The sequence below is a fragment of the Fukomys damarensis genome, unplaced genomic scaffold, assembly GCF_012274545.1.
Source record: "Fukomys damarensis isolate Sample0158 unplaced genomic scaffold, DMR_v1.0_HiC HiC_scaffold_24, whole genome shotgun sequence".
NCBI classification, from domain to species: domain Eukaryota; kingdom Metazoa; phylum Chordata; class Mammalia; order Rodentia; family Bathyergidae; genus Fukomys; species Fukomys damarensis.
In genome coordinates this window covers 64,056,055-64,069,690 of record NW_022900936.1, presented here as the reverse complement: position 1 = coordinate 64,069,690, position 13,636 = coordinate 64,056,055, and the positions used below count along the sequence as shown (strand labels likewise).

General features: G+C 36.2%; 1 protein-coding gene across 1 annotated transcript in view; it reads left to right on the top strand.

The window, feature by feature from the left end:
- Positions 1-12,151, top strand: part of Lrrc58 (leucine rich repeat containing 58) — a 22,806-nt gene extending 10,655 nt beyond the window's left edge. Inside the window, exons 2-4 of the mRNA XM_033768173.1 lie at positions 4,165-4,293; positions 5,075-5,352; positions 7,921-12,151. Of these exons, the coding sequence (XP_033624064.1) occupies positions 4,165-4,293; positions 5,075-5,352; positions 7,921-8,129 (616 nt within the window). The 3' untranslated portion in view covers positions 8,130-12,151. The remainder of the gene's footprint in view (positions 1-4,164; positions 4,294-5,074; positions 5,353-7,920) is intronic.
- Positions 12,152-13,636: the final 1,485 nt, after the last annotated feature.

The following is a 13,636-nucleotide window of genomic DNA, read 5'->3' as shown; positions in this document are numbered from 1 at the left end:
AGAGAGGCAACTGCTCAGGGGCTGAGGTACTTTTTATAAGGTTTTTCTAAACAAAGAGTCAGGGAATTCACAGAACAAGACTGCAAACACATTGCTTATCTTATGCAGGAAATGTTCTAGGGTCACCTTTTGTCAAACCATTTGCCCCTGGGTGGGCTGTTAACCAAGGTAGCAATTAGCATATGAAGAAGCACAGTCTGGCCTATTAGCATGGAGTCACTTTAGCCTATTCAAGTCTTACACTCTTGAAAATATACCATAAGTTAAAAGTAAAAGATGTACCAGGAAGATCCATCATTTCTCATCTGAACTACTGTACTGGTTCCAGTCTGCTTGTTTCCATTCCTGTCCTCAGCACTCCACCATTTTGCCAGGTTTTTGTGATTCTTTAAAGCATGAATCAAGTTACAAGAATACCCTTTGTTCGAAACCCACCATACTTAAGATAAAATTCAAAACCTTGAAAAGGCCTTTGTGATGTGGCCCTCCCAGGCTGCTGCCAGGGTCCCATCCAGTCTGATTGCTCACAGTGACCTTTCCGCTGCTTCACAACACCCCCAGCACTTTTTCCTCTCAGGCATTTCATTCAGCTCTATTCAGGTATCATCTCTTAGGAGAAAACTTTCCTAGCCACCTGTAAGACTTAAAGTCTCACTTCCACTCCACGGAGCGTGAACAGCCAAAAAGGCCTCCACGATGCTGGGCCCTAACACCCAGCGAGGCTCCGGGAGCTCGGTGGAGAAACGAGAAACCCAGGAGGGAACACACCAGGCTAGATGGTAAATAGACCTTTATTAATTAGTCTGGGCAGACGGCATTCCCAGAGCCAGGTAGCTCAGAGAGGCAATTGCTCAGGGGCTGAGGTACTTTTTATAAGGTTTTTCTAAACAAAAAGTCAGGGCATTCACAGAACAAGACTGCAAACACATTGCTTATCTTATGCAGGAAGTGTTCTAAGGTCACCTTTTGTCATACCATTTGCCCCTGGGCGGGCTGTTAACCGAGGTAGCAGTTAGCATATGAAGAAGCACAGTCTGGCCTATTAGCATGGAGTCACTTTAGCCTATTCAAGTCTTACAACCCTGTCTAGAAAATCACCACCACCTCTACCTGACTGCCTTCATTTTTCCTCATAGCAGTGAATACTATCTGGCATAAGAGACATTCATTTGTTTTCTCATTAGAACATAAGCTTCAGATCAACAACTTGATCTTATTTGCACTGTAGTTCCTAGAATGGAATCCGGCACATGGTTGGTATTTAAATTTGTTCACTAGGTATTTTGTGTACTATATAATAATATTAGTCTATTTTAAAGAAGGGGAAGCAAGTAACTGGCTCAAGTTTTTATACCAGAAAGTGGAGGATCTGGGATTAAATACAAAGGTAAATCTGGAAGGCAGTATTGATAACCAGATGAAATAGATTTCAAGGCAGAATGAATTTAAATTAGCAAAGAAAAATTCATCATATGAATTAAGGAACAGCACTTCAAGAAATTTTAGGAGTTGAGAACTTTAATGTAGGGCTGGGGATATAGTTCAGTGGTTCCACTGCCTGCCTCAAAAGCCCAAAGACCTGAGTTCAATCCCTGGTACCAAAAAAAAAAAAAAAAAAAAAAAAAAAATCCTTTAATGTGTCTGTAGTATAGCTTCTATATATTGAGAGCAGAAATACAACTCTGATGGGATGAAGGGAAACCATGTTGTGGTAAGAGACTAACCAGTAAGAAGGCAGAAATAATTTTAAAACTACCAAATAATTTTTGAATTGCTCACCTTATAAGTTTCAGTGCATAATCTCTTAGTACATATAAAACTTGAACATACTATACCCTTGGGTACAAAGGAGCAAAGTTATCCAGAATGGATGTTTAACAGCCAGAAAGCTCCCAAAGATTAATGAATGAAAATTATCTAACCTGCAAGAAAAATGGGTAAATGACAGAACAAGAAATTCTCTATCAAAATACAAATGGCAAGAAATATATAAAGAGATGCCAAGTTTAACTAATAATTAGGAAACTTAAAATCTATAGATTAAAAGTATAGAATGATACTGTTCTTTACACCATAAGTTTTTTAAAAATTAAAGGAGATGACAAATTAGTGTTGGCAAAGTTATAGGTTAAGGAGTGCTTTTAGTTGGGTATTTGTAACTACCCAGAGTTCTGCAGAACAGCTTAGCTTTATCTGTTAAAATTATACCTCATACTCTAAAATCTGCCACTTCTCAAGAATTTCCCTCAAATTACTGTACTGAGTTTTTAAATTTAGGTTGAGGTTGGATTTTAAAAGTAATTCCCAGTTTTTGCCATGCAAGTTTGGGTAACAGTGTAGTAGGGCACTTTTTCCCGTTTTGTTTTTGTCTGCTTGCTTGTTTTCTTGAGACAGTGTCTCACTATTGTAGCCCAGGTTGGCTCCTTGCATTTCGCCTGCTTAGCATTCCCATGTTACAGTTATGGGCGTGAACCACCATACCTGACTCATTTTCTTCCACTTTAAGAATATTTAGAAGCGGGGTATGGTGGCACATGCCTGTAATCCCAGTACTCAGGAGGCTGAGGCAGGAGGATTGCTGTGAGTTCGAGACCAGCCTGGGCTATGTAGTGAGTTCCAGGTCAGTCTCAACTACATGGTGAGACCCTGTCTCAAAAGAATGAATGAATGAATGTATGTGTTTAGAGGCTGGGGATGTAGCTCAGTAGCAGAACATTTGTCTAGGAAGCACAAACCTTCGTTGGTTCAAGGTTCAGATGCAAATATGTGTATATTTGTATGGAGTAAGGGACACTGGCTTGGAAGAATGATATTTCTACTGGCTGAGTTAGTGGATTTAACAAGAAGACAAAAGCGGCATAGTAGTGACAATGATTTGTGTATATGTATGTACACATACATTGTAAGAATTGACTTCTGCCACCATTGCAAAAGTCTTTGCAGAATGCCTTTCTATGGGCATCACCACAGAGAGTCGCACCATTATATTTGGATACAATGTATGTTATATCAAAAATGTTGCTGGGCGTGGTGGCACACGCCTATAATCCTAGCACTTGGGGAGACTGAGGCAGGAGGAACGCTGTGAGTTTGAGACTCCCTGGGCTACATAGTTCCAGATCAGTCTCAACTACATAGTGAGACCCTGTCTCAAAAAAACAAAACAAAACAAAACAAAAATGTTAACTTACTATTGGAGAACATGGTCATTGTCTGGAACTTTAATGGAAAAAGTCAGTTTTACATGTAATTTATTTAGACTGCCTCTGAATGTTTTTGTTATAAAAAAGAACGAAGAAATAGAAATTTCAGATGTTGTTTTCTACTTAAAAAAAAAAAAGGCCAGTGATGTTTCCATTGCCTATTAGTACATGAAACCCAAGCATACAACCACAGAATTTAGGGTTCCTATAATCTGAACTCTTTCCAACCTCCTCTCTGGATTCCTCAATTTAAGTACTCTTTGGGCAGGGGGATTTAGATCAGTGGCACTGAACCTGCCTTGCAAGCACAAGATCCTGAATTCATTCCTGATACCACACACACAAAAGAAGTTCTCTTCTCTTAAAAGGTGTACTAATTAATCCTTAAAAGCCCTCCTCTTCCAGCCTGAAGCTTCCTCCTTTTGCCCTCTAAATGGGTAGTAGATTTGTCATCCAGTTGAAATTGCCTTTTCTAATAAGAGCTGCTGTGGCCTTTTCTTGTTTCTTTTTTCAACTCCTGTATTATTTGTAAAGTGTTGCTCTTATTTTAGTATTTTAATCATGTAATGCTTATTTTTGGACTTGTTTGAAACTGTCTTGCTATGTGTTATAGGCTGGCCTTGAACTCATTGTGTAGCTCAAGCTGTCTATAACTTGCTGTAAATCCTCCTGCCTCGGCCTCTGAAGTGCTGGGATTATAGATGTGCACCACCATGGCCCTGGACTTGTTATTTGTTTAATTATAATGTTTAATATTGGTTTGTCTTACCTGCTTCACTATAGTGTAAGCTCCCTGAGCATTGCATTATTTATCTGGAGAACGGATAGCACATAGCAACTTCTAAGTAATACATTTGTAGAGTGAATAGATGAAACTGTGTTCACTGTAGTAGAGACAGTGGAGTATCTTTTCTAACACATTTACTTACTCTTATTTTTTCTTCATTTAAATCTTTTTCAGTTTAGAGTGTTTATATCTTGGAGGAAACTTCATCAAAGAAATCCCACCAGAATTAGCAAATCTGCCTTCCCTGAATTACTTGGTATTATGTGACAACAAAATTCAAAGTGTACCTCCTCAGCTTTCACAGTGAGTAGCTTTAGTTTATGTGTACATAGACACCCATGTTTAGGGATTATTTTCTTGCATTCATTTAGCTTTTTTACATGTAGAAAAGAAGTAAGTACACCCGTAGTAAATGACACGATAATTATAGCTGTGAGATTTGCTGTGGATTAGGTTATTTTAAATTTTACTTTTAAGTGCTCTAGTTTATTCTTCAAAATATTTGTTCAGCTTGTTTTCTGTAATGAAAGAGTTAATTTGTCATAGGCTTTCCTGAGTTTTACAGGATTTTCAGTGATTTTATATTTGATATGAACCACTCTAACAAGGCTTGGTAATATGAAGGATTTTCATTCCTATTGCACCTGAAATCTTTCCTAGGTTAGCTATCTGAATGACAAAGTATGCTCCCCCAAATCTTTATTTCTAGCACTAATCTCTTGTAAGACATCAGCATGCTCTTCTAGTATCCTAAGGGCTCTTAAGATTCCGAGGGTAGAAATCTCTTGTGGCACTTATGAAACCACACTTTAAGCCGGTTTCAGCATCGGGAAAATTTTTTTGTTTTTGTTTTTTCAGTACCTGGAATCAAACTCGGGACGTTAAGCTTGCAAAGCAGGCTGTGACATCACTGAGCTAAATCCCCAGCCCTGGGTTCAGCATCTTGCTTTGCTGATTCTTGCAGGGAAATTGACTGTCTTCACCTATACATACGCATGTCTGTGCACATGCTTATGCACATATGTAAACTTCCTAGTAGTTAATTTGTTCACTGCTATTGATTTTTGTGCTGGATTCATTCTAGGTTGCATTCACTTCGTTCCCTCAGTCTCCACAATAACTTGCTGACATACCTGCCCCGAGAGATCCTCAACCTTATTCATTTGGAAGAGTTGAGCTTACGAGGAAATCCACTGGTTGTTCGTTTTGTTAGAGATTTAACCTACCACCCTCCAACTCTCCTGGAATTAGCTGCGCGGACCATTAAGATGCGAAATATTTCCTACACTCCCTATGATCTTCCTGGGAATCTTCTTAAATACTTGAGTTCAGCCAGCAATTGCCCCAACCCAAAGTGTGGTGGTAAGTAAATTCATTGTTCTTGTTTCCTACTTATATAGCTATTTTAAATTTTTGATTGTTGTTCTAATTAGTTACAGCTTTTAGAAGAAGGCAGTGCCTTAGTTATTTTTCTCATTGCTGGGACAAAATATTCAACTCTCAGAAGTTAAAAGGAGGAAGGGTTTATTGTAGCTCATAGTTTCACTCCATAGGCAGCTGGCTCTAGGGCAGGGCTGCAGGTCAGCAGGACAGCCTGGAAGAGAGCACAGCAGAAGAGAAATAGTCCATGGCAATGCAGGCAGCAAGCAGCAAGCCTGCCTGCTTTCTGTTCCTTTTATCCTATCCAGGCTACAAGCCTTTTACATGGTATCAGCCACACTCAGGGTCAGCCTTCCCATTATCCACACTCATAACCAAGCTAAGCCAATCAGTAGGCTAATTTAGTTATCATCCCTTTAATCTACATTCACACATTCTAGGTCCAGCCACCTCATAAAAGATCCATCTCTGAGTATATGAGGCTTTGGGAGGACTTCTAGATATAAGCCGTAACAGGAAGTTACCCAAAAGTAAGACATTTTGCCTTCTGAAGAATTTTTTTTTTTTTTGGTACTGGGGATTGAACTCAGCACCTTGTACTTGCAAGGCAGGTTACAGTGCCCACTGAGCCAAATCCCCAGCCCAAATAAACTGCAGTTATTTTTGTGGTTTGTTTGTTTTATGAAGATTTCTTTTCTTTCGTGTGTGTGTGTGTGTGTGTGTGTGTGTGTGTGTGTGTGTGTGTGGTGTTGAGGATTGAACCCAGGGCCTCATGCATATTAAGAAAGTGTTCACCCACAGAGCTACATCCCCAACCCATTTTTTGCTTTTTTAAATTCTTCCTATAGTATTTTTTGATTCATGCACAAGAAAATACCAGTATTTGGGGGTTTACACACAAGAAAATACCCAGGAAAATGTACTCATTCAGAATATATGAGAATGGGCTGAATTCATGCAGATCTCAGGATGTACACTAGCATTTTATATTCTTTTAAATCCATGGTTGAAATTGAAATTTGAGTTTAGAGCATTTGGAGAGAAGTAAACAAATAATATAAGGCAGAATAAGATAATTATCCCTAGGAATTCAAACTACTTAGAAATCAAAGAAGGGATGGTATATTTAATTAGATGTGGAAAAGAATAGCTGATTCTTGAGGGATGAGTTAAATTTTGATAGGGTAATATTTAGGGTGGGAATAGTAGGGACAATGTGTTGGATGAATGACAGTTTGGCTCAAGTGTTATAGTTAGGGCAGTAGAGTGAAAAGATTCATTGAGACAAGGTGGTGAAGGGCTTGAAGGGCCAGGGTGTGTGGGTGGGAATTGGTGACTGATAGATGAGTTGTTTTTTGTTTGTTTGTTTGTTTTTCCTTATAAAAGATTATCCCCCCCCCATACTAGGGAAAACTCAGGACCTTATGCTTGCAGGACTGGCGCAGCACCACTGAGCTAAATGATTAATTTTTTAAAAACCCATTTTAATGGAGCATAGAAAGGGTTTTAGTCTTAAACAATAAATGTAAGTATAGAGAAGGTTGTATAATGATAATCAGAACCAGGTGAGATTTTCCCTGAAAGTCTTGTCTTGAAATTGTCATAAGTTTAAAAAGGAGGAAAGATGATAAAGTTCCTCAGAGCTTGCTATAAGAGATAAAAGATACTTTGGATTAAAAAAATACATACACTCTTAGAAATAAATAGAGGTTGCAGTATGGATCATTTGAGTCTACAGCTCAATAATAAACCTGGACTTGGGAATAGAGAAACCCTAAGTATTCGGAGAGTAAAACTGATGTGGTTTCTTAAGAAAAAAAGAGTCATTTTGTGTCTTAGATTTGAAATAAACTGTGTTATGTAAAGAAATAAATAGAGGTTGCAATGCTGTGTCTAGTTGAGTGTGTGTAAGCTTTTCTCTGAGGTTCCCCTTTCCTGGACTGGATCAAACTTTTCTTTCCTCTCAGCTCTCTTCACATTTCTACCTAGTTGAGGAGCCACAGATAATAAGAGCACTAAATTAGCTACCCAAGGAGCCAAATACTAGTTTCAGTTTATCATAGATTATATATTTGTACAAAAATCAAGTGAGATAACCAGTGTGTCTGCTTTCTGCCTTCTTCCTGCTGATTGTGTGTAACATTATTCCTTCAGATCATTATAGGGAGGTGTTTCCTTTGTTCAGTCTCCTGACTGGGCAGTCCTGAGAGGACGGCTTGGGCATGGAAGAAGGCCACTGTAGGTATCTTTTAATTCCCACCAACCACTGTCCCCAAGTCAGCAAAAGAAAAGATGATAAGTAAGCATTGTCATTTCTAAACTGTTTTCTTTAGGATAAATCTCCCTGCCTTCTCTTTGCGTGCAAGGTGCCATGTCTAAGACCTTTCATTATTTCTACAAGCAGCTATATAGATGTGACTACCATGTACTTCTGCTTAAATTCACAAAAGAAAACTTTATATGACTTTTCTCCAGAATTCTGGAGAAAGACTTGAAAAAGAAACTCTGGCTTCGTGTTTGTAATGATTATTTTATATTCCTTCTCTGTAGGAGTCTACTTTGACTGTTGTGTCAGACAAATTAAATTTGTGGACTTCTGTGGGAAGTACCGCCTCCCGCTGATGCACTACTTATGTTCTCCAGAATGTTCTTCCCCCTGCAGTTCTGCCTCACACAGCTCCACGTCCCAGAGCGAGTCCGATTCAGAAGATGAAGCTAGTGTTGCTGCTCACAGAATGCAGAAAGTTCTTCTTGGTTGAACACAAGTGCAGGGTGTTGTTAAATACTAAAAAACTGAGCAGACATGATTGTAAAAGAACATGGAGCTTGAAGTTGATTATCTTCGTTTTGAGTGTCCATGAAAGAGTTGGTGATGTTAAGTTTCATCTACTGTTCAGCAGGAAGGAGTTTGTTTCTGTGTTTGGATTCTTTTAATATAACTTACTCTGAATGGCAGTTCCAATTTTTGATGGTGGCATTTTCGCTCAAGTTTTGCATGACTCTTTTAGCAGAGTGGTATATTTTGAACAGTGTTATACTAGGCCATGAGAACTGTTACTGGTGGTGATTGAGATGAAGAAGGAAGTTATCAATGCTGTAATAGCAGAGTTGTCATTGGGTTTCGATTGAACATTATACCATAAACTGGATTTACTCTCTCCATGTGTTCAGATTATAGACCTCTTCATGTGTGCTCACAGATGGTTACATAGGACCTAAACCTTTGTGACCAGCTAAGTGGTAAAGTAAGAAATGTTACTTTTAAATGGGATGTTTAACTCTTCTATTCTTCTTTGTTTTATATGATTGTTAATAACTTTAATCCAGCAGTGACTTGTAACAGTGCCTTAATGCTAGCAAAGTTATAGAAACTTATTCAATAAAATGTGCCAGAGCAGTGTACAAACTGACATATTATGCAAAACACTTTAAAATATATGTTAACAGAACTAGAACTAGGTTAACAACTGTGAATCTAATTGAACTCACGCCATCATAACTTCACTTTTTTACTTAAACATAACAATGATCCCTTGTGAACAAATTGCTTTTACACTTAATGGGAAGCCACTATCTTAATCTGTTCATTGTAAAACAGAACATTAGTTTTTAACAGAAAACTCTAGAAGAAATATAAGCTAGGAAAGCTTCTTTCTGTCTTGCATTAAGTAAATGGGGGGAAAGTTTAGATTTTTTTGGAGGGGGGGTACCAGGGATTGAACTCGGGATCTTGCGAGGCAAGCGGCAGAACCACTGAGCTAAATCCCTGGCCTAAAAGTTTAGAATTTTAAATAATCAAATGTGACTCTTTCATGTTACATACTAAATGTAACTTTCTCTGCACTTTAAGAAAAAAGAAATCAACTAGAAAAATGTGACACTGGAACAAAATAAAGTTGAAAGCAGGGATTATTGTGTTCATGCATAATAGAACAGTTTCCAAAACTAATTTAATCCTGAAGGCTTTTTGAAAATAAAATATTGATAAATTTTTTAAAAAATATGTTGTAACCACAGGGGGAAAGGATTCACAAAACTTTGCCATTAGGAATTATCAATTTTTTGTTAACTGTTTTAATATAGACTTAAAATTTAATAGTAGTGCAACTATAAGTTGCTATTATAAAATACACACTAGTAATTAGCCCATAAAGTGATGGCTAGTTGGTAAATATTAAATGTATGGTTATGTACAGGTCAGATTGTGTTAGAGCATCAGGTAATCTCTTAAAGGGCACACACTATTTCTTGAAAGCCAGTTGTACAATAGTGGTATATATAGGTTAAGTTTTTTAACATAGTTTTTTGTTCTAGAAGTGTAGTATAGGATAATTCAGGGTTTATATGTTTGTGTGTCAATTCATGAAACATGAGAGTTTCATGACTGCAGTTGTGAAACGCTGCTATAGTGAATCCCTTCACCTTTACCTTGTTATAATGTAGTAAGATTTTTTTTTTCTTTTTGATTCAGAAATCTTCTGCCTATATCTATAGAAATAATCTGATAGAAATAGAAGTAATAAAGTTTGTGCTTCTTCATTTGAGCCATGGCAAGCTACAGACTACAAAATTATGCAAGATATGTATTATTTAGGCAGTACCTAAGGGACAATGGTCAAACATTTTGTACCTAAGTGACTTAGATGCATAAAATATTTTCATGGAAAATACTTTATAGTAAAGTAATAGGACCAAATTTTTCTGGCCTACATGTGCCTTTACCTTATTGACCATCAGCTTAACCTAAGTAACAGCTTGAGTAATCTCAGATTTAGTCTTTGTAAAATAACTAGGTAAGCGTGTAAATATAACACTTAAACTTACATAGCCTTTTCAGCTTTCTAGAAAGGTGGTATACTCTTTGATGTTTTATAGATGTAAATATTCTGACCAGAAGTCGTTTCTAGCTTGTGCCATATAGTGTAGATATATACTATATGTATAACAAAATATTTGTCATAGTTCAAAAGTCTTTTATCAGTATGCAGCTATCTTTGATAATGTTTAATGAAATCTACCTTTTAGCTGTTTTATCTTTTTAAAAATCTTTGACCTTACCTGTCACAAAAGCTGCTAATAATTTCTGAGGTTTTCCTTGTTTGTTTGTTTTTTTACCTTCCTTTTTCTCATAAATGGTTATAGAAATTAGAAGCTGAGATAGATACAAGGCACTTGATCATCTAGAAATAAGATGACCAGCTTCCAAGTCATGTAGCAGACTATGTATTTAAAATAGTAGTCTCTTCAGTCATGTTTTGTGTTTAACCACAGTTGATGATTCGTTTTTAAAAAAAAGATTTGTGAAATGTTTTTTACATTGTTCCAGTTGAATACTTTTACTGAACAAAACTGTTGTAAAAGAATCTACTTAAAGTATTAATATGTGTAGAATTTAAAGTATTAATATGTGTAGAATGAAATTCTTCTGTGCTAATATTTGAAATTGAAATGGATACATTGTACATTTTTAGTAGTCTTTATTCCTAAAATCCATTCTGTCTGCATCACCAAACTGAGAGAGATAGTCATAGAACAAACATAAGAAATAGGAAGATAACCTAATATGAAATTTTGATTCCATGGTTTCAGGGACTGACTGGCATAAGGACCAACTGGTCAGGATTCTCAGTATTCCTTGTATTTGAGTAGCAGAGAATAGTCTGAAGGCGACTGTTTATATTTTCTAAATGTATGCAAAAGGTGTCTTGTTCTAAATTTTGTTTAGTTTTGTTTGTTGTTTGAGAAAGCAGTCACCACCATACCTGGCTTAAAATTGTTGATATTTAGGATTTTAAGCCACTAGATTTGAAATTAAATGTTTGCACTGTAAACTGCACCTTAAATTTGAGAAATTTTTGTTGATGCCCCAAAAGTATGACTAATACTGTAAACTAATTCTATCAGGTATTGTAAATATCAATTTCAAATAGAAAAGAAGGAACAGTCTGGTGCTAGAGTGTTAAACAAAATCTTTAAAAGCAACAAAGACAGGAATAGAGATTTCATCAGCAACCTAGAAATATCCAAGAGTCAAGAAAGCCCTTTATACTAATACATGTTGTTTTTATGAAATGAAGTTATGAAGTGGCCTACTATGATCCATAAACCTTTATCTCTGAATATATTCCATGTCTGTTTTTGGAAATGTCCACATCCTTCCATAATGGAGGGCCAGTAAGCAGTAGGATTTTCTCATAGCCAGCTTTGCTTTTCCCAAAGAGAGAAAATAGTACCTCATTAACCTGGAACTTACAGTTCATCAAGTAAGCCTTGGTTAATGTTTACCTGTTCATTACATTAAAAAAGACAAGCAAATAGTACAAATAAAGTTTGATCATTGAAAGCATTTTAGTAATAGCTATTTACATAGAATAATGGTTATTTTAAATCTTCATATAGTTCATTATAGAAAACTATCAGTTGTAGTATGTATAATTTACTTAGGTGTAGTGAGGAGTACCTATTTTTCCTAAATGATCCTGTTATACAAAAGTAGAGATTTTACTGTATGCTTTTACTCCCTGTTTAATCCAAAATACTACATAGTGAGCTTTTAAGTTTTGCTGGGCATTTAACCCTATAGTAAAGGCTGTTGTATAGGTTTTAAGGCAACACAGCCTATAATAATGCATAATTCTGATTCCTGTATAAAAAAGTCCTTGACCATCACTATCTCTGTGTAAAGCACTCTTATATAACATTAATGAATTTAATATGTAATTTTGTATTTTCATTATAGTCATTTATTTTTGTTTTGGTACTGGGGATCAAACTCAGGACCTTGTGCCTGTGAGGCAGGTGTGGTGTCACTGAGCTAAATCCCTGGCCCTAGTCATGATTTTTTAAAATACAGCATGCCTTCATTTGTAGTCATTATGTGCCTTAAATCCTACACTTGACCTTTAGTTTTGGGAACTGTATCATTGAATAAGTTATTTTTGACAGCTCCAGGATCTTTTGCATATTACTTGAAGGACGGTGATCCTGAGAAATTCTTTTGCCTAAAACAGGACACAAAGTATGAGCGTAGGTCTTCTGGGGAGGGAACTCCATTAAATTTACTACTGTTACAGGAGGTCAAAACCATAAAGATTGGGGTCCCATGAAATAAAATCAGTGATATATTTTCTTACATATTCCTTTATGTTAGAAAGTTTGTCTGGTAACACCAAAGGATAACAGCAGGTCCTGAGCATCTTCATATTTACAGTCTCACACGAAGACATTGTGACTCAGGCCTAACATGTTTGGCTCCTGCTTTTCTTTATAAATTGAGAGGGTGAAGGGTAATGTTTTAATATGTTGTGTGTAAATAGCTTAGTTCTTTGTATATTTTTCTTGGTCCATATTTCCTAAGAATTAATGTTTAAACAATAGCAGTCCACTAACACTACACATTATTTGAACACACAGGATAATGTCAGTTTGGGTGCTACTAGACTTTTCACTCAGCATCATCAGTCTCAATAATGCATGTAGGGACGTATTCAATCTAGTATACATTAAATTTATTAAATGACCAGTATTTATATAGTGTCATGCCAGAAAGACCATCAGCATTCGGCAGAACATGCTTTGTTCCTTTGGCTGTGAATAAAATTGGATAAAATTGTTTTATTCACAATTCCAGCTAAAGGAAAAAAGCGGCATAAGATTGACATTATTGTGGCCAGTATCACAAAAATATTACTAAATTGATTCTGCCTGCAATTGGTGTTTGAGAATCATCACTAATTTAAATAATATTGATTACTAGCTATAAGAAAAGACTATTAACTTCAATGGTCACTTAGAGCAGTCATGTAGAGACTTGTGTTGAAGTTTTGTTCCGAACTCATTTTGTATTCATAAGAAACAAAATGAGAGAAAATTTTACAATATCCAATAATTTGACTTTTACTCTGCAAATTACTATGTATGATCTGATATTTTAATTTTCTGTATTTAAAGCTGTGTGAATTAGGAGTATCTTTATAAGTATATAGTTAACTAAAAGTTTATGGTAAAAATGAATAACTCAGTTATTCATTATAATTCAACAATTGTTTTATTTTTTAGATATAGTTTATTATGTCAGATTTATATATTACCTTATAATGGTAAATGCTCTAAAAAAAATATTTAAGCTACTTCAATTTTAGTACTTTACCCTCACCTCCCAGGACATAACAGAATATTGTAATCTTGTACCAATGTGTGTGAATTTGCCTTATTAAACATTGTGCCCCCCCGCTTCAGTACCAGTGATCGAACTTGGGTCCTTGTG